Source organism: Microtus pennsylvanicus, chromosome 2 (genome assembly GCF_037038515.1).
Source record: "Microtus pennsylvanicus isolate mMicPen1 chromosome 2, mMicPen1.hap1, whole genome shotgun sequence".
Classification (NCBI taxonomy): Eukaryota; Metazoa; Chordata; class Mammalia; order Rodentia; family Cricetidae; genus Microtus; species Microtus pennsylvanicus.
In genome coordinates this window covers 143,323,942-143,347,069 of record NC_134580.1, presented here as the reverse complement: position 1 = coordinate 143,347,069, position 23,128 = coordinate 143,323,942, and the positions used below count along the sequence as shown (strand labels likewise).

Below are 23,128 nucleotides of genomic sequence, written 5' to 3'. Positions count from 1 at the left end.
GCAGTTCAGGCTGCACATGGCAGCTGGTCCAGTAACCGAGTCCCTCCCCCATCCCATCTCCATCCTCTCCAGCTCTCCCTGTCCTCCCACTTCGTCCTCCACAGTGGTCCTTGGCCTCTGATCTCCCACTGGTCATGCCCAGACCTCGAAATATTTGCTGCCTGCTGCCTGAACCAGGCACTGTCCTGGGCTTTGTGTGTGTGAAAGGGTAAGAAAGCCTTGTCTTGAAGCGTATTTGTTATGTTCGGGGAAAGATGCAGTGTAGATGCCAATGTCCAAGGGGGTCGAATGATGATGACATCACACAGGTAGGAGCGGGCGGGCAGCAGGGAGGTGAGCACTGCCGTGGGAAGGTCTGAAGGGAGAGCATTTCGGGGTGGGGGGATTGGGAACAGCAGGTGAAGGTGACCTGGAAGTCAGTGTAGCAGGTGATGGGGGGGGCTTCTGCAGCAGTGACCTGGATATCTTTGGAGAAGGTGGCTCTGGCTGCCCTTGGGAAACAGATGTGAGGGAGGCAAGAGTCAAATTCACATGCCATTTCCGGGACAACCAAAAGTTTATAGTCACCTCCCTTATCTTTGTTCTTCGGTTCAGGTTCTTATGCTCAACTCCAGTCCAAAATATTAAGTAGAAAATTCTGGAAAGAAATAGTTTTTACACAATTTTTCCTATGATTCTTTTACTGTCATTGACCTAGGTGGTAAATTAAGTGTTTTCATAGGTTTGCACATTTAGATAACACCAAGTATATTCATAGGGCCCAACAAGGTCTGTAGTCTGAGAACCTCAGAGTGTGGCCCTGGGGTGCACATTCATTTTAGACACAGCTGACGTTGGAGAAGGTGAATCCCCAGCAGGAAGGAGATGGAGCCAAGGTGAACATCTTTCCCCAAGTTGGGTTGTTCGAGATGCGTCTAGTAGTGCCAAAATAGGACAAGAGTGTAGGTCACCTCCACCACTTCCTTAGTATGAATATAGGGTGGCCGTGGTTCCGTGCCTGGATGCAGACCCTTGGGAGCAGTGCCAGGGAAGCAGTGACTGTCACCTGTGACCCTCACCATTGATGATGCCTCCTGGGAGCCATGGTGATGCCACAGCTGAACTGTGGTTTGAGGGTCATCAGGCCAGCTCACCACCAAGTCTACCACAGGCCTTGGGGGCATGGGCGTGCCCTTGGGTCTTAGCCACAGGAAGGAGACTGTGGGTGCAGAAGGACCAGGGCCCAAATCTGCAGGCATCCTTGCTGTCTTTCTCCCTCCTGGGGAGAGAGGATGTGGTCTTGTGCTGGCCAGAGCCTGGAGGTGACCTGCGGGGACAGCCTAGCTTGTGCATGCATGTGACCAAGCATCTATGGGTGTCCAAAGTGCTGTTTTGAAAGCTGTTTGGCTCTTGTTCTTCATAGGAAATGCATGAGCAGTAGACATTGGGTAAAAACTGAGTATTTTCCACTGTATTTAAATATTGAACTATATTAACACCCACCCCAAATTAATAGTGTAGTGCTACAAATGGGCCACTCCAAAATGACAGCCTGGATCTTCATGGCAAGTACATTATCCACTGAGCCATCTGCCAGCACCCTGTAGACTGTGCTGGGCCCCCCGTCTCCCAGGCCACACCTAAAGTAATCTTGTGTGTTTATGTAATATATGAGGGAAATATATTTCCCTCAAATATCTACTCTAGCTATAGCCTACTTCTCTATGGAAAAGTACATCCCCAAAAAGCAAGTTTGTGCCTCAAGGCTAGGAACTGACCAGCAGTTAGCCAAATCTTCCTTCTGTACTCTCTCCGCTCTTCCTTCTCCACCAGTAAATTCATATTGGGTAGCTGGTGGAGTTTTGTTTTCCCAGGGGCTTAGCACCCACCCTGTGCCTCTTTTGTGAGGAATTTGTATCTTTTTTCCTCCCATCCCATTGAGTGCTGTTTGGATTTGTTCCTTGGGCTTTGCCCTCTACCGTTCTGTTGGACTTGCTTCTTGCCCTGGATGCACTGGACTTGATTTTAGCACCTGGAGAAGGGCTTGGGTCTTGAGGAATGATTAAACCATCAACTTGGCTCTTTCCCATAGGGTTTTTGACACCTCTTTAATTTTTTATTGATCTGGGGATCCAGTCACATTGAGACCATTTATAAAGGAAGGGCCGGGCCTGCTTTGCTGATCAACACTGTGTGCTCTGTCTCTGGGTGAAGTGGAAGATGCTCAGGGTTGGGCGTGAGGGTTGTCTGCTCTGGTGCTTACGAACAAAGCCTGTTGGGCTTAGACTGATGTCTGTTTTACCTTCTGTACTGCTCTGAAACTAGATCTCTGGGCAGGTGAGCCAGAGCAGGTAGCCCCTGGGTCACGTTGCATGCAGTGTGGGGCACCTAGCTTGGGTCTGTGGCAGGACTGGTGAGTGCAGGCCCTTTGGACTAACAAATGAGTTTTTTCTGTGGCCCCTTGATTCTGCTGTCCCAGAAAAGCTGGAAGGACACTCCTTGGCTGCTGGTTTTCCAAAAGCCTGGAGAAAGTGGAGGTTCTGTTGCACAAACTGAGGATGGCGGAGTGCCTGTGAGATTCCAATAGCCGGGGTGCACAGATTTCTGGGAGTTGGTGGCGTCTTTTGAATTTTCAGCTTTATTGGGCACCGACAAATGAACTGATCCCAAACTGATTCAATAGTTCTGTGTCTTCCTACACATGTGTTGAATTGTTGTCAGCTCTCAGATGTGGGAAAGGGGTGGCCCGCTGATATTCCCTGGGTGCAGTTAGCCTGAAATTTTTGCTTGGCCCACACACACAGTGTTTTTTTTTTAATATTTAGATTAGATGTCAGCGTTAAAGAAGTGGGGCATTGTTTTGGTCCCCCTTCCCTGACAGCTGTCAGGAGTCAAAGGCAAGGAAGGCCCAGGCATGGTAGTGTCGTGTAGAAGCAGCCACTTGCCCAATCCACAGGCCCACCGTTTGCCTCCTGCATCTGAGCTACTTAGCAGCACAGCATCTGCTGGCTGTCCTGTGCTGACTGGCTTTGGTCACATTCCTGTGGGGACCCCTAGGCATGTAATTTCAGGGGCATCATTGACCCCTGTGGCTGCCTAAGGCAGCACCTGCACAGGTGGGGATCTTGGAAGTCCTCACTGCCTCTGTCAGTCTGCTGCCTTCCTCCTTGTGGCTGAGGGACCTTCAGGAAATCTCTCTCTGCGTGTGCGTGAGCGCTCTTGTGTCCGTGAGGTCAGAGGGTCAATATCAAGTCTTTTTTCTCTTTCACTTGTCACCTTATATTTTTCAAGTCAGGGTCTCTCGCTGAACCTGGAGATCACTGACCTGGCTGGCTGGCTGGCTGGCTGGCGACCCCCAGGGGTCCACCTCTCTTCCTAGGACTGGGATTATTAGTGTAACATGGGTTCCGGGTCCGCTTGCTTGTGCAGCAGGAATTTACACCGAGCCGCCTCCCAGCCCACCTTGTTCACTTGTGATTTTACCGTGCGTTTGCACTAGAATTAGCTCGAGAGAGTGACCGCCTTTGTTCTAAGTTTCTTACCCCACACTGCTCCATTGCTCCTCTATTGAGCCCCAAATGTTTCACAAGGAGGGGCCTATCACAGAGTTTAGTTAACCATTTTACTGCAAGAAACATGAACGTGGTGGTTTGTCCTATGTGGAATTTCTCCTGGCCCAGCTTCTTTCTGCTTCTGTTGTTCTGGTGGGGGAGGTTCAGCCAGGTTCTCTGCCTCTAGAAGTAGTTTATGGTAGCATGCCAGTTGAGAGGTGTGAAAGGCTACCTCCCAGGCGGTGGTGTGTCCTCACTGGGAGGGGTGTGACTTCAGGTGACCTGTCCCTGGAAGTTAGTAGTGCTTGCTAGGGAATGCTTCCCCCAACAAGTCCCCTGGTAGACTATCAGCGCTGGGTGACACTCTGTTCCCATCCAGCCTACCCTTCCTCTCCGGTAAGCTGGAAAAGGGCTGGAAAGGGAAGCTTCCCTACACCCACAATGGGAGAATTCAGCGAGACGGGCAAGCCAGATGAATGCCCCGATTCTTCTCCATTATTTACCACTTTAAAAAGAATAGTTAACATTCTTTAAAAAGAAATATTAACATCCTTCCCTGGTATCAATTAGAGTTGTGTGTGCGTGTGTGACTAATTTAGAGCCATTATGAACTCATGGCCTTAACATAATTGATGTTTTAAGGTTTGAATGGCCGATTTGAGCAGGTCCTTTTGTCCCTGCCATCGGCTGGGTCTAAATAAGGACTTCCTACCCTGTCTTGTTCTGCTTAGCAGTGTGCCTGAGGCATCAGGCAGGAAAGAGTCCTATGTGTAGACTGAGGCTTGCGTGTTTTATCAACTATATGAACAAAAAGAACCAAAATTACATACTACCTATTGATACTCGTTGAGAGCAAATTTAACCCGGGGTGCCTCTGCCCTTTGACCCCTCTGATTGTTTGGAGAAGGCTGGCTGGCTATAACCCCTCAGTCTTGACTCCCTAAAAGAGCCTGGAGATGTGGCTCAGTTGGCAGAGTGCGGGCAGACTCTAGGTTTTCATCTCAGCACCACATGGCGATGGGGTGTGCCTGTCATCCCAGATCCGGTAAGGTAGAGGCAGGAGGATCAGGAGATCAGCATCAACATTGGCTTACAGAGGGAGTCTGAGGCTAGCCTGGCCTTCCTGACCTAGTCTCTAAAACTTAAGGACTTTAAAAAAAATTCCCCACTTTTACCATTGTCCTTTCTAACAGTGAGAGAATTTTAATCACATAAAATGCAGGGCTCAGTTTCAGTTGCTCTGTAAATGCTCGTTATGGATAACATTTATAATACATAGCTATATACTCAAGGATATGTATTTTGCATATTATATGAAGGATATGTATTTTGCATATTATATGAAGGATATGTATTTTGCATATTATATGTTACATTGCAGTGTGTGATGTACATTTCATCCTGGGTCAAGCAGAGCACAGACTCTGGCCAGCTTGGTGTCTGGTCACTTTCTACGTAGTCCTGCCCTGCCCCTGTCTGTGACGTCTCACGCTCTGTAAGAGGTGGCTGTGCTATATAGTCTTCCAGGGTCTGGGTTTCACCCCTAACACAGGGACGGTGTGGGGCATTTCTATCAGTGAGTGGCTGGCTCTGATTCAGCCATGATGGTGCCCAGTCTGCCTCATCAGAGTGGCAGCTCCTGGGCTTCAGGTAAGCGTTGTGCCTGAACTCGGCATGTCTTCTTAAACACACCCTTCACTCCACCAGAGAGATGGCTCCCTGAATTCCATGCTCGTCACTTCCTTTCGTTTCTGATCTGAAACTGAAAGACGTGCAGGGCCCCACTCGGTGCTGCAGGATCAACACTGTTGGGCCTCACTGTTGAGCTTTTATAACCGACCAGGCATTCTGAGTTCACCAAGCCTAAGGGCCAATGACGGGCCCTTTCTCCCCTGACATCACTAAGTCACCTTCTAGCATAGGAACCCCTCCCATTACCCTGCACAATTCTACTTAGGGTTGGCGTCAAGAACCATGGTTTTCTGAGTTACTCACTCATAGTCCCATCTGCTAAGATGTCCATTCTTCCCCATGGGCCTGGCATTGGCTTCTTCACAGAAGACAAGGCTCTCCCGGGGCCTTGTCCCCTACATCAGTTTCTGTCTCGCCATGATACACTTGTGTCAACCCTTTATGGGGGGGGGTGCATAAGCTGTGCTGACTTGTTAGACCTCTTGTGGGTCCTGGAACCAGCTGGCTCTCTTCTGTCTTCTGCTGTGTCGTCTTCTTCTCCATTGAGCCAGCTCTCTGGCCCCCAGAACTCCCCTGAGTTTTAGGTCAACCTTAGATCATGGACTCTTTAACACAGTTAAGGAAAAGAACTTGCCCAGCAGAGGAATAGCATGGCCCAAAGCTCAGGGCACCGTCCTCTGCCTTATGACCAGGACACATCCAAGGAGGACAGCCCTGAACATCAATACCAGAGATTTTTTCCATCTGCCCTCCACAGCCACCTGTACAATCTGTCTCTCCCACACAGTCCCTGTACTGCTAGGAGCTGCCTTCCAGAGGCTCTTTCTAGCCATATGCCCAGGGTCTCGCTCTGACCCATCCACAGCCAGGTATCTGTGACACTGGTTCCTGCTAACATGTCTCGTACGGGACAAAGTAGGGTGACATATCCAATCCTGGGACCTGCACAGACCCACATGCCATGCTTCTCTAGATAACTCCAGAGGTGAGCTTGACTGGCCAGCCACCCATCCCAGTGGCATCTCTTGTGCACCCCAGACACACAGCCCTGCTCCTCTTTAGGCCCCCAGACAGAGCTCTGGGTTATTGAAAACACTACCCAGGGTGCCTGGTGGGTGTGGGTGGCTGGGGTCAGAGGGTGCTAGAGTCGGGTCCCACAGCACCATCCTGTGTTGCTTGATTCTTGCAGATGTGTATCTTCTAGGGCACAGTTGAAGGCAGACAGTTCCTTCACCACCTTAGGGCTTGGTGCAAACTACTCCGCCCACCCCCACCCAGCAACATGCCATTGTCTGGCTAGCACCTCTGCCTCACTTGAAATTGGAGGCTCAGAACTTCTGGGTTTACTCATCCTGAGAACTGGGGACAGTTTGGAGCAGGGCACTTTTCTCAGAAGACCTGAGGCCTTGTATGTCTGGCGGCTGGCTGCTGCTGGGGCTAGCTTCCCGAAGTCTCTGGTTTGCAGCAGGGGGTGACTCAGAATCTTATTCCACACGTGGTCAGCCTGAGGCAACTGGTACTCCGTGGGGGCAGGATGTGATTTGTACTTCTTCCCCTCCCCCTCCAAAGGAAGAGGACCTGTGTGAGATGGATGTAGACTGAGAGCAGCCATCTTCTGCCCAGGTTGCCATGTTGTGGGTAAGGAGGCTGCATCGCTGATGCCTCCAAAGCCTGAAGTTAGGAATGACTGTTGTCTTTATAGAGATGGCATGGGATGAGCCTATGAAGGGACACAGCAGATTTGGACAACAGCAGTCTGGCTGTGAAGAGTCAGGCCGTGATGCCTGTCCTGAATTACAAGCCCCTTCCTTCGAGTGTAATGGCTGAGTAGGAGGGAGAGCTATGGAATGAGGCTGCTAACTGGAGAGACCTGGAAACCCATAAAGATGCCAGGGACAGAGGAAGGGGAAGATGGGCAAGGATGTACACAGGCAATGTGGAGGTGACAGCAGCTTTTTGAGAGCCTTGTCACAGGCTAGCCCTGTGGTCCTGGACGGGGCAGTCCCTTAACCTTGATGCCTGCCTGTGAGCTTGACTCAGGACATTATGGAGAAATGACTTGGACAAAACAGGCCTCTTGAGACTGTAGCATCAGGCAGGCTGGGTAATAAGATTATAGACATCCATCTCTTTACAGTCCTGGGGGCTGAATGCCCAAGGTCAGGATACCAGTGTAGACAGCTCTGTGCCGGGCTCTGCTGAGTTTACAGTTAAACCTTTCTGCTGCATCTGTAAGAGAGACATACAGACCGCCCCTGGGCTCTTGGGAAGGCATTGTTCCCTCATGTCAACCTCATCTTGTATTTGGTGAGGTTTGGCACAGAACCTAGGGTCTTGTGCATGCTAGGGAAGCTCTCGATCCCTTAGTTTCATCCCTAGACCATGGGCCCCATCTTCAAATGCCCTCACACAGGGGCTAACAGCTCACAGTACAAACTTGGGGGTCAGAGAGAATTCAGTCCCCAGCAAGTAGCCATGAGGAGGGTTGGACAGAGTGGACAAGGGCACATGCACTCCATACTGGTCACTCCAGGCAACCACTGGGTCATAAGTACCACCGCTGGGCCAACAACTCCCATTAGAGGAGACTTAAGATGGGGTTTAGGCCTCACTTGGGTCCTGCGGGGCTTCTTTCCAGACAGGTAATGAATCTGGAGTGTAGGAGGGAGGCACGTGTGCCTGGAGCCATCTGGGGAAAGGGCAGACTTTAAGTGCCCAGAACACAGGAGCGAGTGCAGCATAGCCGTGTCTGTGCACAGGAGGTGGGCTTACCTCGGCACTTGAAGTCTATGGGTACCTGTGTAGGGCACCCTGTGTTGGGGACTCGACTGTGAGCAGGTGGTGGCACTTGTGGCAGGGCATAGAAGAATCTAGAAGGTGAGTTTATGAGAGGAGCAGAAACTACCCAGTTACTTAGTATATGATGGTAAGGTCTCTTGAAGTCCAGTCAGGAGTTGGGGATCTCACCCTCAGTGAGGGGAGACGCTGACCTGTGACAGGCATGGGGACTGTGGGAGAAGCTTTGCTTGCTGCTGTGGTTTGCACCTGCTCCTCCGGCGGGAGGGCTGAGCTGCCCTCCCCTGGCCTCTGTCCCACCTGGCAGGCACACACAATCTCAGAAGTTGCCAAGTAGCCTTTGCCTAAGCCTTTCAAGCCACTGAGATGCACGGTTTCCCAAACAATTAGTTGTTTCATCTCATTTGCGGTCACGGCTGCTCTGTGGGTTTGGATGGTTGCTTCCTGAACTCCGGTTCACAGACTCTTGCATCAGCCTTGATGTTAAGGCTTGCTTCACGGCCCGTCTTCTTGAAGAGCCTGGGGTGGGCCACAGCGAGCATGCGGAAGGGAGAGGAAGTTGGCACGTGGCTCCGTTCAGAGCCTTTCTGCTAGGCTTGCTGCTGAGACAGCTGTGTGGTCATTTGATTGACAGGAGAGGCGTTGCTCAGGAGACTTTCTGCTGAGCTGAGCGAGCAGAAGCCGCAGGGTGAACTCAGCCTAGGTCTTGATTTGACAGAGAGGCTACACTTCCTGGCATTTCTTCCCGGGCTTCAAGTCCATGTGCAAGCATCCAGATGTGGGTGTGCTGGTGTCCTGGGAGCAGGTTCCTCCCCTGGCCTACTGGAACCTTAGAGCCATCAGACTGAGCAGGCCCCTTGACCTGCCTCTGCTTCCCTTTGGCTTCACAACTCACAAACACACAGACCTTTCTAACATGTGCTGGGCCTTCTAGCCACGTGTGCCTGTGGCTCCAGGAGTCAGGAAGCCCGCCAGAGGGCAGATCCTTGACTCGGGCAACTTCTCGTGTGTTTATTGTAATCACTGCAGCTTAAGCAAATCACTTCTTGACTGTTGAATCACAGTGCTCATGGCAGAAGAGTAGTGTGTCCTGTTTTGTCTTCCTGTAGCCTTGTAGGAGACCCCCAGAGGGGGCAGTGAGTCTCGGACCAATGGCTTTGGAGCATATGAGGAGGATGCCTCTTAATGTCCATCTTCATATTCCCAGAGCCCTCACAGGGCTCCATATAGCCTACTTCCTGTGTAACTCGCAGGGAGACAGGATAGTAGTCCTAGTTCCCAGAGGGTTTTAGAGATGATAGGTAGCATTGCTGAGCACAGCTCATGCCACAGCGGTGTCAGATGAGAAACCATGCAAGAATTTGACTGTCACCGTGCTTTCATTCCAGAAGCTTCCAGAAGCAGTTAGCATCCTTGCTCAGTGTATCCTGAAGGTCTTTCAGATTTGGAAAACCCTAAATAGGAGTCCCTGGGGCTGGCTCCTGACTGACAGGCTCCCCAGGTCAGGAGAGGGGTGTAGGGTGAAAGGGTTTCCAGCCCCAGGAAGGCAAGGTTGGTGCAAACCCCAAAGGGGCTCCTTAGGAACCAGAGCTAGTACATCACTACCAGAGAAAGGTTAGTGGGGACTATAGGGCTTGGGTCATGGCAGGGACAAACCCTCTCTTGCCCTCAATAGTTTGGCCTGAGAACAGCAATTCCATTAAACCTGGAGCCTTTGCGAGGTTGCGGTTGGGGCTGCCTGCACTTCACCAGCACAGGGGGATATGGTAAGAGGTTGGAATCACGGACCCAAGTTGAGCTGTATGTCTCAGACTGAGAGAGGCCCTGCCTCTGGCTTCCACCAAGAGCAGTGAGAAACCTCATCACTAACAGGAAGAGGTGCGGCACCCCAACTCACACAGTGAGGGGTACTGCCTTTTTGAGGTGCAGACTTCCCTGCTTTGGTACCAGCTTTTCAGTTCATGGAGGTAGGGCAGGCAGGAACTCCGACTATAGCACTAAGCAGTTTGGTAACACTACCATCCCCTGTGGGCTGCTTAGCTTGGTGTTATGGGGGCACACTGAAACCCTTAGCCATGTGGTATTTCTGAGCTCTTTTTCTAGGAGCGACAAATGGAGGAGGGGAAATCACCCGCTGGTAGGCAGGGGCCTAAGCTGGAGGCTGAGGTTGTGGAAGGGCAGTTAGTCCCTCTTCCAGGTCAGATGCAGAAGCATTTGAGTAGACAGGGGCCATAAGCTGTGAGAAGGTGTCAGCATTACTGGGGATAGTCATCTGCATTTCTCACAGTGGGAACAAGGCTGGTGCTTGCATTGCAAACTCTGACCTGTTGGTACGTGCCTGTAATCTCATCGTATGCAGATCAGAAGTTCAAGGCTATCCTTAGCTTTGTGACGCTGTCTCAAAAGAAAAAAAATAGTAAATGGAACTAGAAACAGTACACTGGGAATGAGGGGAATTGGGGCTTTTGGGTCTGGTAGACAGAGGGTCCAGAAATGAGTCTGAGCCGTGTAGTTTGAGCTTTATAGTAGACATCCTAACTAGCCATTCAGGGGTGCTGGCCAGAGGTAAAACTCCTAACATGGCCATTGTCGAGGTTGTTAATGTCTTTAACACCAGAAGGAATGGCCTGATAACACTTGCTCTGGATTTTGGAGGAGCTATCATAGTGTAGACATGAAAGGCCAGACAGGGCTGTCTCAGGGCCTGGTACCCCCCGAACACTAGAAAGCAGCCCTCTGTGTCTCTAGAGAGACTAGGGAAGACAGGGTCCCCTCATCTCCTACTGTCACTGTGAGAACAGATGGAAGACAACAATGGGCCGTGTAGTCCCAGGTCAGCCTTGGACCCACCCCAGCCCTAGTTGGAAGTACCAGCATGGCTTGTAGTGCTGAAAAGAAGCCCCTCCTCTCGGATGAGGCTCCAGGGGGTCCTGGCTCTCCTTGAGAGTGGATTCAAGTTCTGCACACACACACACACACCCAAATCCAACAGAAACCTCAGAGACACGCAGTTGTTTGCATCAAAGGAAGCTCAGGCCTTCGTGTACCCTCCAGAGGGTACAGGGAAGACAGGACTCTGAAAGCTTGACTGGCAAGAAACTGCTCCAAGTGGAAGAGAAAAGACAATAGATGGCTTTAAAAACAACAGCAGGTCTCCTTCTCTGAAAAACAAAGGGCATCTTCATTGCTCTGAGGGGCAAGAGGCTTTGAAGAGAATTAACTTAGGGGAAACTCTTTAGGAAAGCATGGAAACCCTGAGGTGCTACATCACAGTAGGTGGATCCCTCCTGGGATTCCTTTTCTGTAGGCTCCAGGGGGAGCCAACTTTTTCTCTGAGACAGCCATAGAGACTGGTGAGAGGCCTTCGTGTTGCTTAGAGACAGGTATAGTTCCTCGTTTTGCTGATGCATTTTTGCCTAAGAGACCACCCCCAGCTTTGTATAAAGTCCCTCGTCACAGTGGTACTGACCCCAGTTGTTGGGTTCATTCAGGCCAGGAAGTTAACACAGAATGGCCAGAAACTCTCGTCCAAGGGTGAAGTTCTGTCCTGGGTTGTGTAGCTAGGAACAAATTTGAAGTATGATAGAGTTCAAAGGTAATTATTCCTTTTCTTCTCAAAAATGGTTTTGCACGTCTTTTTCAGAACTGATAGACACACACCTTAGCTGGATACAAAACATATTATGAGACCGAGTGACTGGTCTTTGATCCGAGAAATCAAAGTGAAAGGTAACGGATTCTTCTACTTCTCCCTGGGGTCACCAGCTATGTTTGCTTACCTCAAATTTATGGTTAAGTCAGAGAGAAAGCACCAACCACAAGGCTCTCTGCTCGCTGGCCAACTGTCCTTGCGGATCCCACTCCTGACAGTGCCAAGATTCTCAGTCTGAGATGGGGGTGGATGCAGGGGTTTGCATGCTGTTCTGGGGGACCCTGCACCCTACAGGAATGGGGGTTCTGTATTAAGTAAAAGCTCTAGGAAGCCCATTGAGCAAGAGAGTGTGTGTGGCCTTCTCTAGTACACAGATGACCTTGCTTGGCTTCCTGTCTGCTTCGACTAACTGACTTTGACCTCTGGGGCTGCAGAGAAGGATCAGGTGGCTGAACCAGACTGGTTGGGGAAAGCTTGTCTCTGACAATATAGTCCCTAGGGTAAGGGTGGAAGTGACGACTCTCCTGTGCCCTTGCCACGTGATCAGCCTGAGTTTGCGGCTGGCCCGCTGAGCCCTCTGGGACAGCGATTAAGTTGGCACTGCTGGGGTGTTGGGCCATGGCTGGCTCCCCACTTCTTTTTGTCAGTGGAAGCAGCCCCTTTACCACCCAGGCAAGGTCCAGATGCCCTTGGCAGAGTCACACTAAAAATCCCAGTTAAAAAAAAATCAGTGCGTAAAAGCCATGCTTGCAAGTGTACCAATGAGCTGGCAGTTCAGACCCCTGGTCCCCACTTTCCTGAAGACAAGGGATAAAGGCGTCCCTATACACTACAATGCACCCTTCCTGGGAAGGCCATGTACTCATCTCAGGCAACAAGAGGATTCAGACTTCACTAAGGTCAAGGGCATTCACTGTACCAGCCACCCCCTGCTGAGCTTTGTCCACAGCCCAGGAATCAGGCTGATAAAAATAGATGTTTTCTGTGGAGAGCAAAGTCACTTAGAAGGCCCAGGGTGCACCATGCTTCTTGGGCCTGGAAACTTGGGAGATGCCCCAACTCTCAGCCTCCCTCTGACCCCAACACTGACCTGGCCCTTGACCAATTGAGGGATTTTGTCCTTTCCACTGGGCCCGGATAGATAGCCTGGCTATGTTCTAGAGAGTGCTCTAGTGGTCTTAGGTGTCCAGAGCCCAGGAAGGGGACAGAGAAAAGATGCAAGGTACGTTTCTCCAGAAAGTAAGCCCCATGATTACATCCTCAGGTAACATCCGAGCTGTGAGTGACAGGAAAGGCCCAGTCCTTCAAGCCCAGAACTGGGCCTTGACTCTAGAGGACACTCCCCTGGGATCTTCTCCTACATCAGCAGAAGTGATGTCCTCCTGACTGGGCACAGCAAAAGAGCCAGGGTAGGGGTGCTCCAGTCCTGTCCTGACTGCAGGAGGGGCTCTCTAGCTACAGTTTGGCTGGATGGTAGAAAACAGTTGAGGTTTGGAAGAGAAGCAGTGAAGCCTCTCTGTTCCTTCCTGCAGTTGCCATTCTGGAGTAAGCAGCTAAGGTGGAGGTGGCTGTAGGAAGAGCCCCTGAGAGTCCCTTCTTTAACAAATTCCTTGACAAGTCGGTTTTAGCTACTAGAATGTTACCACTAAACAAACCCAGACTAATTTATAAGTAATAGTAGTTGAGGCTCTGACTTCCCCAAAGTAGGCAGAGAAAACACTACTCTCTTACCTCTCGGACACTGGCAAACTATGGTGGTGAGGCTTGATCTGGCCCCCATCCTGCTGTCAATAAAGTTTTATCGCGACATATTGATGTTGATTTGCCTATAGGTGTCTCAATAGTAGAGAGAGGCCCTAACACCCACAAATCTGAAAGTAGTATCTAGTCCTTTACCAAAAGGGCCTGTTGGTCCCTGGCATGGCCCTTTCAATATTGTCTGTTGCCATTTTTTATTGCTTCATAGTATTATAGCTGTATTACCTCTATATATGAATGGTTATCTCTGCTAAGGGAAGATGCTATAATTTTGATGCATTTTAAACCTATCCATCTTCTCTTTCCTGGTGGCAGCCTTGGGTCACACTGAAGTTAGAGAGACGTTCATCCTGAGCCCTGTCTTTAATGGGGTTAGCAGCACTGTGATGGGCTGTCCCTCACCCATCCTGTTCTTAGAATATGGTGCTTTTGGCAGACCACCTGGCTCAAACCTGACCACTAAACTCAGATACTAGCTGGCCTTTTCCTGCACAAAATACAGCGAGGGTTCTGGGTCTCCAAAAACAAAAGGGGGTGAATGCTACACCTCACAGAACAATTTCTTGACCAGCATGTAGGCTGCAGATTAAATAAACTGAAAGAGTGGGCCGGATTCACATCTAAATCTAAACCCCATTGCCTGCTGCGGCAAGGGACCTCCAGGCTCTACAGTGCCTGTCCACAGCTTAGCCATGTTCCTAGTGCTGAGGTAGGAATTAAATAGTCCTGCCATGCTCAGAAAATCTGCATGGTCCATCCTCTTGTAGATGAAATTTCTCGGCCAGTACTAGCCACCCAAAATACCAGCTGTGCTTATGGTCCTATGCACAGCGCAATCTGTGAGACTTGTGGATCCACTGACTTCTAGGGGGTGTGCGAGGGAAGGAATAGGTACTGTTGAAACAAAAACAAACGAGAAGTTAGATTTGGAAGTGGGTTGAGTCTGTGTGGAGGCACATGGACCAAGGTGGGAAGATAAGCTGGCAGAGGAAGGAGATATACAGAGGAATTATGGGATGGACAAAAGGGGGGAGCAGACTCAGAACTCTGGGTCACCCTTGGGAGCCCTACCCAAGTCTGACATGGAGCCTGAAGTGTTTAGCCTTTTCGATCTGTGTCATCATGTCATTGCTGGGTATTTCCTGTGTCTGGGGCACAGGATGCAACAGCAGTAGCAAGTTTCCAGGAAGGGAGGGTACAGAAGAGCCTATGTCCAAGTTGTGGCTGGCACGGGCAGAAGATGCAAACCTGAGAAGAGGCAGGGATGGCATCAGCCTGGTGGGGGACACAGAGGATTAGAGGTTTGCTGGTGGCATGAATGGGAAGGTGGGAGCGGGAACTACGCATGCTTAGAGAGTGGTGGGCAGTGAGGTGGCTCAAAGGGACAGATGACAAGGTCCTCCAGGGGAACTCTGAAAAGCAGATGGGGGGTTGGCCCAGAGCAGGAGTTTGGGGTATAGGAGAATTAAATCAAGATGAAAGAGAGAGAAAGATGGACAGGAAAGGAACAAGACAGTGATGGGGCTGAGCGAGACTCTCCTTTCTAATTGGGGAAGATAAGGGTCACAGTGGCCCCTGTGGACTCACTTCAAAGGGTAGCAGGCTGTCCCCTACCCTAGTGGCCTGCAAGGGGACACCTGGATGGAGAGACTGAGCAGAGCCCCTCAGAACTCGGGGCTCAAGTTTTAGCCTGACAAAGAATGATGCAATTGCCATCATCTGGTTGGTGTATGTTCTAGAACTTTCTCCCCTGCAACCAGGGCTACATAGGATTTCAGAAAGAAAAGCCACTACCACAGAGGTTGCTGACATGATAGCTGCCACTATGTAAGTCCTCAGTGTAAAGATCTGTAATGGGAACCACTGCCTGAAGTTAGGGAACATGGCACCTCAAGAGAGGACAACAGCATATCTCCCTGGCTGTCGAGAGGTTGGTTAGCCTCTCAGGCCTGCACTCCTCAGGAGGGGGCTGACCCTGTATGAGGGCCCGTAGTGCACAAAGCAATATCTATTAGCTATTTTCAGCATACCTGGGCTGTGGGAAGAGGTCCATGAGGGGTTGACTGCCTGCTCTTACCCCGGAGGCTGAGCAAACAAGGAAGGCCGTTAGGATCCCGACTTTGAAAAGCTTCATGGAAGCTGCTAGTCCCTCCCTCTGCATTTGGCTTCCATTCCATCCCCAGAGGGCTGGCAGCTCCCTGGGCTCTGGCAATGCTGCATCAGCAGAGCCGGAGTTGGCATCCTTCCTTGAGCTTCCCGCTTTAGGCCCCAGTGAGTGAGCTGGTACCAGAACACCGAATACAGTACCTGCACATGCGTTCCCAGCCAGCTGATTGTAGGAGTCCAGCCCCTGGGGTCCCATTAACAGAGCTATTCACCATCTCGTAAGTGTTCGTTACGATGGTCTCCCAAGGCTCATTCTTGAACATCCCCGACGTCTAGCGCTCTGTTCTGCAGGCCCACACATCTTCTATCCAGGGTACTGTAGTCACTGATTGGTGATGTACGCATGCTCACAGCACCAGGAAGCAGTAATATTTTTGGACCCAGTTTATAGGTTGAGAAACTGAAGCACAGAGCGGTTCTGTCAGTAAAGCCAGGCTCATGATCAAGTCACAGCAGAAGTGGTATTCTGACCCCCACTGATTCCAGCACACATGCGGAACACTGAACTGAGCCCCACCTTCTCATGCAAAGCACTGTGGGTACACCAGCATGCTCCTGACTATGACTGCTAATAGCGCTGACCGCCATACACCAGGCTTGGTGATGTCATCCACTCCACAGTTGACATTCCCACAGCAGATTTTAGAAGTCCACTCACAGTGGTACACGCCTATGATCCCAACACTCAGAGACAGAGGCAGGAGGATTGCCTGTCGGTTCAGGGCCAGCCTTGGCTACGTCATGAGTGCCTAGACTATATGTCAAGACCCCATCTCAAACATATTTTGTTTTAAGCGAAAACAGGCAGTGAGATGGCTCAGCGGGTAGAGCGAGATGGCTCAGCAGGTAGAGGCACTTGGTGCCCAGCCCCATGACCTGAATTGTCTTTGAGACCCACATGTGGGAGAGGACAGACTTCTACAGGTTGCCCCCGACCTATTTACACGCCATGACAAATCCTCACCCCCAACACACATGCTGAATGTATAAGAGAAGACAGAATGATCCTAAAGGGACCGCGCTGCTGTGACTCCCGCGCTAGAGACTCAGAGACAAACCTGGATTAGCCCATTCTTTTTAAAACTGTACCTATGCCCATCTCTGTTGACATGGGGTCACAGACTCACCTAGGCAGGGGCCTCCTAGGACAGAGCACCTCAGACTGCAGAACCTGGAATGAGGAAGATCTCCACAGCTTCTCTGCCCTCCATGCCGTTTCAATCTCTAACGCTCAGGAAACAGCACAGATGAGAAACGGAGGAGGGTATGGGGAGAAATCTCCTTTCCATCCTGGGGTTGGCTGATAAATGTTGCCAAAGATGTGCACTTAGTTTGGGGACAGGCTCTGCAGCCTCCCGTGTGTGCTGGTGATGAGAACAGCTTATCTCTGGGGATGCCAAGGGAAACCCGTGACCAGATCTTCCATGCTAGGATCTCACACCCCATCCCAGTAACTCACACCTCAGATGAGTTGCCCAGTTGGCACAGGCCAAACAGCTTCTCCATGCCAGGGGCTGGCACTATGCCCACAGTTCCTATTGGAACCACATATGTACAGGGCAGGTGACTGGATTCCAAGCCCCTCGAGGACCCCTCCACTTCTGGAGCCTTGAAACAAAGTTCTTGAGTGGTGGCGGCCCCTCACTGTGCGGAGGAAGGAAGGAAGGAAGGAAGGAAGGAAGGAAGGAAGGAAGGAAGGAAGGAAGGAAGGAAGGAAGGAGTTTTGACTGGGCAGTGGTGGCACACGCCTTTAACTAGTACTTGGGAGGCAGAGGCAGGTGGATCTCTGTGAATTTGAGGCCAGCCAAGGCTACACAAAGAAACCCTGTCTCTAAAAACCAAGAAAAAGAAATTTTATGCAAGTGGACAGCCAGTTAGCTATGACTGTGGAACCCACCCCCACCTCACTCTGCCCCCACCACCCCCTGTCCCCCTTACCCCTCTTCCCCCACCACCCCTGCTGTCTTTCTAAGGGCCCCTGAGTTTGGGATTTTGCTTTTCGGTCCGATGTGACAGGATCACATACTCAGTGCTTTGAGGACAAGACAGGCACAGAAGCAGTTTGGTCGACACACAGTGACTTAAGGACCTGAGCTAAAGGACAGAAAGGGGACAGTGGGACACACTACCATGTGAGCAGCCAGCTGGGGGGAGGGGCTTGGGTAGGCGCAGTGATATAGGTAAGATGGCTAACACAGGAAGTGGCATCTAACTGGGTGTCTGGTTGGGGTGACACCTCACGTGTTTGTTTTATTCTGTCTCCCCCTTTCTAGTTAATGAAATCATCAGGAAGGAGTTTTCAGGACCTGCCCCCCGAAATCAGACCTAGAACAGCCATTATCGCAAGACGCCTTCCATCTTGGACCCCTTCTGTCTCCCCCCGCCTTCTCTGACTGGAACACTGTGTGTGGGCACAGCGAAGGCTGTTGGTGTAGGAGCCTGCTGCCTCTCAACGCTTAGCCAAGCTGATGTCCATGGTGACTGGATGAAAAAGCCACTGCCTGCTGACCAAAGCCCCGTTCTCAACTCACCAGGAAGCTGAACTTGCCAGAGACCCGGAAGCTGGCCTGGGGGAGAAAACTGGGGAACTTCGATAGAGCCCCAGCCCAGAGGACATGGCTCCTCTCTCTCTTGAAGGGTGTTTAGACAGAACAACCAAAGGAACATGGCCCAAGAGCCCAACTTTTGGGCTCGAGAACCCCAGGTCTCTGTAGGAGCCAAAACCGGAGCGTCTCTTCTCTGCCCCAGCTGGGCCATAGCAGAGCTTTGTTTGTTTTCAGTCTTCTTTCTGAAGCCAAACTGCCTTGCCCTGACAGGACCACCTGTTCCAACTCCCGGCCTTAAGTTATAACCCGTGTACATTGTTTGCCAGCTTCTGGGCCTTTGTTTTGTTTTTCTCTGCTTCAAAGAGCCAACCAAGGAGTCCGCAGGCTGGGCCCTCTCAGCCAGCTACTCCCTAACCCTGCTGCCTGCACCAGACCTCTGGTGGGATCCAGCTCGGGCTGCCTGTTGAGAACAAAGCTTCCAAAGGCTCTTCTCCACCCTCCTCCCAGACAGAGCCTCCTCCTCCCCGGAGCCGGAAGAACCTTCTGGGTCCTTGCATTGACTGTTACAGAGCTGAAGCCACCTAACCCAATCAAAACCTGCAGGTGTTTGTCATGACTGCAACCAAACAGAACGACGGGGCTGAAATCTCCCCCTACCCTAAACTCAAAGCTGGAGCGCGCTGGCATAGCCCCATTGTTCTGTTTCTTACCTGGATACATATAACGTCACTGTGGAATCCGCGACGCTGCCATGTGAGCTGCATGTGTAACTCAGACCCCAGCATGTGCCTTCGTGTGATCAAGGCTGGCTCGTGTGTCCTATGGTGTCCTCTGCTCTCACGCCACAGGTCTCCCCAGTCTTCCTCCCCTGGTGCAATTTTTTTTGTTTTGCTTTCATTTTTTTGTTCTTCCTTCCAACAGAGCCGCTTGTACACATTGGGCAGGCATGTCAATGACTTTCTTGGCTCTGTCTGCTAGGTAGAGGGCCCAAATAGCAAGCCACAGTGGCTAAATACCCATCGTGGGTTTCTTACACTCTGGCTTTGCCAAGGCAGTCCAAGGGTAAATCTTCTTGGGAGCTGAGCCAGCTACAGCTAGCTCTCCAGACAGAGACCCATATCCAGGGCTTAGCTTGAGCATAAAAGTGTGACTTCTTGGCTAATATAGCCTTTCTTTCCCCTAGCAGCAACACCGGGCTCCCTCCACCCACCCCAAGCATACACCGGAGCAGAATTCTCTTTTGAACCCAGAATGTCCACAAGCAGTTGGGCACTAAGCCTCTGGTCCGAGGCACTTCCTGAACAAAGGAAGCCTCTGTGAAGCAATACCCACTTCTCTGGGGAAGGGTGACAAGGGCTTAGAGATCAGTTCTTACTTGCCCTGGCTGGGAGCCACTTTTTGCACATGAGGAATTGGGCCCTTCCTCGGATTATCTCAATGTTTTACCCAAGTGCCTTCCTGCAATTGTAGTGAGCAGTTCAGCTGCATTGTGTATGGTGTGAGAAAGGGCTAACTCGCTTCCTATTCATCTTCTAACCATGCCAGCAAGAGGGCTTCCCGTAGTTCAGACTCCCGTACCTGTGTGTGTGTGTGTGCAAGAGGGCTTCCCGTAGTTCAGACTCCTGTACCTGTGTGTGTGTGTGTGTGTGCAAGAGGGCTTCCCGTAGTTCAGACTCCTGTACCTGTGTGTGTGTGTGTGTGTGGTGCAAGAGGGCTTCCCGTAGTTCAGACTCCCGTACCTGTGTGTGTGTGTGTGTGTGTGTGCAAGAGGGCTTCCCTTAGTTCAGACTCCTGTACCTGTGTGTGTGTGTGTGTGTGTGTGTGGTGCAAGAGGGCTTCCCGTAGTTCAGACTCCTGTACCTGTGTGTGTGTGTGTGTGTGCAAGAGGGCTTCCCGTAGTTCAGACTCCTGTACCTGTGTGTGTGTGTGCAAGAGGGCTTCCCGTAGTTCAGACTCCTGTACCTGTGTGTGTGTGTGTGCAAGAGGGCTTCCCGTAGTTCAGACTCCTGTACCTGTGTGTGTGTGTGCAAGAGGGCTTCCCGTAGTTCAGACTCCCGTACCTGTGTGTGTGTGTGTGTGTGTGCACGAGGGTTTCCCGTAGTTCAGACTCCTGTACCTGTGTGTGTGTGTGTGGTGCAAGAGGGCTTCCCGTAGTTCAGATTCCTGTACCTGTGTGTGTGTGTGTGTGTGTGTGTGTGTGTGGTGCAAGAGGGCTTCCCGTAGTTCAGACTCCTGTACCTGTGTGTGTGTGTGTGTGTGTGCAAGAGGGCTTCCTGTAGTTCAGACTCCTGTACGTGTGTGTGTGTGTGTGTGTGTGTGTGTGTGTGTGCGCGCGCGCGCGCGCAAGAGGGCTTCCCGTAGTTCAGACTCCCATACCTGTGTGTGTGTGTGCTCGAGGGCTTCCCGTAGTTCAGACTCCTGTACCTGTGTGTGTGTGTGCTCGAGGGCTTCCCGTAGTTCAGACTCCCATACCTGTGTGTGTGTGTGCAAGAGGGCTTCCCGTAGTTCAGACTCCCGTACCTGTGTGTGTGTGTGCAAGAGGGCTTCCCGTAGTTCAGACTCCTGTACCTGTGTGTGTGTGCAAGAGGGCTTCCCGTAGTTCAGACTCCCATACCTGTGTGTGTGTGTGCAAGAGGGCTTCCCGTAGTTCAGACTCCTGTACCTGTGTGTGTGTGCAAGAGGGCTTCCCGTAGTTCAGACTCCTGTACCTGTGTGTGTGTGCAAGAGGGCTTCCTGTAGTTCAGACTCCTGTACCTGTGTGTGTGTGCGCATGTGTGCAAGAGGGCTTCCCTTAGTTCAGACTCCTGTGCCTGTGCGTGTGTGTGTGCGTGTGCCCTTCCCCCTAGACTACCTTAGCTGAGTAGTCTAAGAAACCTTCTCATACACAAGTAGATCAGGAAGCCAGGAGAGAAAGTAGCATTTGTTCCCAGACACAACAGAGAAAGTATACGAGCAGCAGACAGCTATCAAGGAGGTTTGGTCAGTCGCAGACGCTAGAAGGAAACTTGGATAGTAGTGATGGCTTATACACCATTCCCAGAGTGGGAAGATGTAGTCTGATCTAAGTCCGTGAGGGTGGGTGTGTTGTATGTGAGTCTGAAGGGTCGAAGCAGAAATGTGTCCTTGTGAAATCCGCAGTGACTTTAGTGTGGCACTCGGACGGGTTCGTCTTGCTGAATGTGGTACTTAACTCTTAGAAGTCCGCACATCTGCCTGATTGTACAAAGACAGCTGCTGGGGAGTTTATATATCCACCCAGATTAGGATGGTATTAAACTTTATTTTCTTACCTGGACTTTGGCGCTTTTTAATCTGCCCTCAAAATATCTCATCCCTGTTGGAGTTAGAACACATTTGTAAATGGTCAGATGTCTTCTTAAGTTTTTTTTAAACATATATATCTTGATTTTCTGTAAGAGAAATGGTGTATTCTTGAATTGTTTTCTCATTCCAGAAAAACAAATCCAAAAGCTTGGCTTGGGTCCCCATCAGGACCTCGGGATAGGAGAGAGGGAACTGGGACGAGAGAGCATCTTTTTCTTGCTTGAGAAAGATACCGACTCCTTCGACCTCAAGCCTGGGTTGTCCCTGAGAATTGTACACAAAGGGTTTAGTTGGTAGTTTTGATTTAAAGCCACCAAATCCTGTCTTTTCATGGATTGACAAGATCCTAAAGGCAGGCTGATGCTGTCAGAACCAACCGTGTGGAGTCCTCACGGGAGACCCCACGTGCGGCATCCAAAGGACAGCCACCTTTTGTCCAGCACATCACAGCCATGGACAAAGTGAGCTGGTTCCTCCCAAGACCTGGGATAGCTCGTTCACGTCCAGTGGTCTGGTCATCTGTTGCATCACCATCAACCTTCAGCCAGCAGTGGCACCGCCACACAGAGAGGTTGGAAGCAATGTGCTTTGATTGTCACTCAGAACCAAAGAGAGACTGCATTGACAGACTATCAGGGAGCTGCTGTGTTCGTTAGGCACTCCGGAAAAGACACAGAGGTGGCCAGGCCAGGCCAGACATTCCTGAACAATGCGGGAAGGGCAGCCTTGAGGAACCTGACACACCTTTGGCCATCAAGCTTCATGGACCCAAACCAGCCAGAGCGAGAGCTTCTCCTGCAGTCCTGCCCGCTGCTAAAATGAGACGACATCACCTTCACTGCTGACCGACTCACCCGTGCCTTGACATACAGCCGCCATTCTCGTCTTAACCCGGTTCGTTTACACTTAACTCCAGTGTTGGGCAAGAGCGGTGCTTCCCTGAGCTGCCCCTCTGGGATCACAGAGGGGTCCTGGCAGTCGAAGGGTTAATGCTGTCTCTAGGCAGCCCCCAGGGCAGATGGGAATAAAGTTCCCCGCCCTTTCAGGTTTTGGACTGGGTGCTGATGGTGCGGTTGCTGTGTGACTAGGAGCCACAGCATTCTGGTTGGCCAGAGCTCACTGTGGGAGCATCCCAGCCATCCTATCAGAGAAGCCTCTGCTCCCCTGTCACCTCTCAGCCCTCACAGGGAGTCTCACCATCCTAGAGGTTCCCCTGGTGATGCCTGAAGACCAGGGTTTGGGAAAAATCCCGACGGTCTTGAGGAGTCAGAATATATCGCATTCCTATGCAAAATAATTTTAATCTCCAGTTTCATGTAGTTTATTTTTGCTATATGTAAAGTATTTTTATACGGCTTGTATGATGACAGCTTAGCAATAAAACAGTTGAGAGCAACTTTTCCCTGGCTGTGTCTGCTTCTCTGGGAGGCAGGGTTGCAGCAGCCTCAGAAGTGGGGTTCAAATAGCAAGGGAGTTTTCATGTGTGCACAAAGAGTATCATCTCAAGAGGAACCTGCTGTCCACTTACCCAAAGTGACAGTGCCACACGGTCATCTCAGATCTGCCCCATCCTCTCTACCCAAGTCTCTGTCGTCTTCCAGGGGTCACAGGCAGAAACAGACTTATGAGTCAGCCTTAGGCTAACTTCCAGGAAGTCCTAGAGC

The 23,128-nt window shown here is 51.0% G+C and overlaps 1 protein-coding gene across 4 annotated transcripts in view; it reads left to right on the top strand.

Moving 5' to 3' along the window:
• Positions 1-22,853, top strand: part of Nfatc2 (nuclear factor of activated T cells 2) — a 111,126-nt gene extending 88,273 nt beyond the window's left edge. For 2 of the 4 annotated variants that reach the window (XM_075963160.1, XM_075963159.1), the window contains exon 10: positions 17,868-21,532. In XM_075963160.1, the coding sequence (XP_075819275.1) occupies positions 17,868-17,923 (56 nt within the window). In that variant the 3' untranslated portion in view covers positions 17,924-21,532. Of the gene's footprint in view, positions 1-11,661; positions 11,748-17,867; positions 21,533-21,594 lie in introns of those variants that run through there. The other 2 variants (XR_012909740.1, XM_075963161.1) reach the window with 2 other exon arrangements.
• Positions 22,854-23,128: the final 275 nt, after the last annotated feature.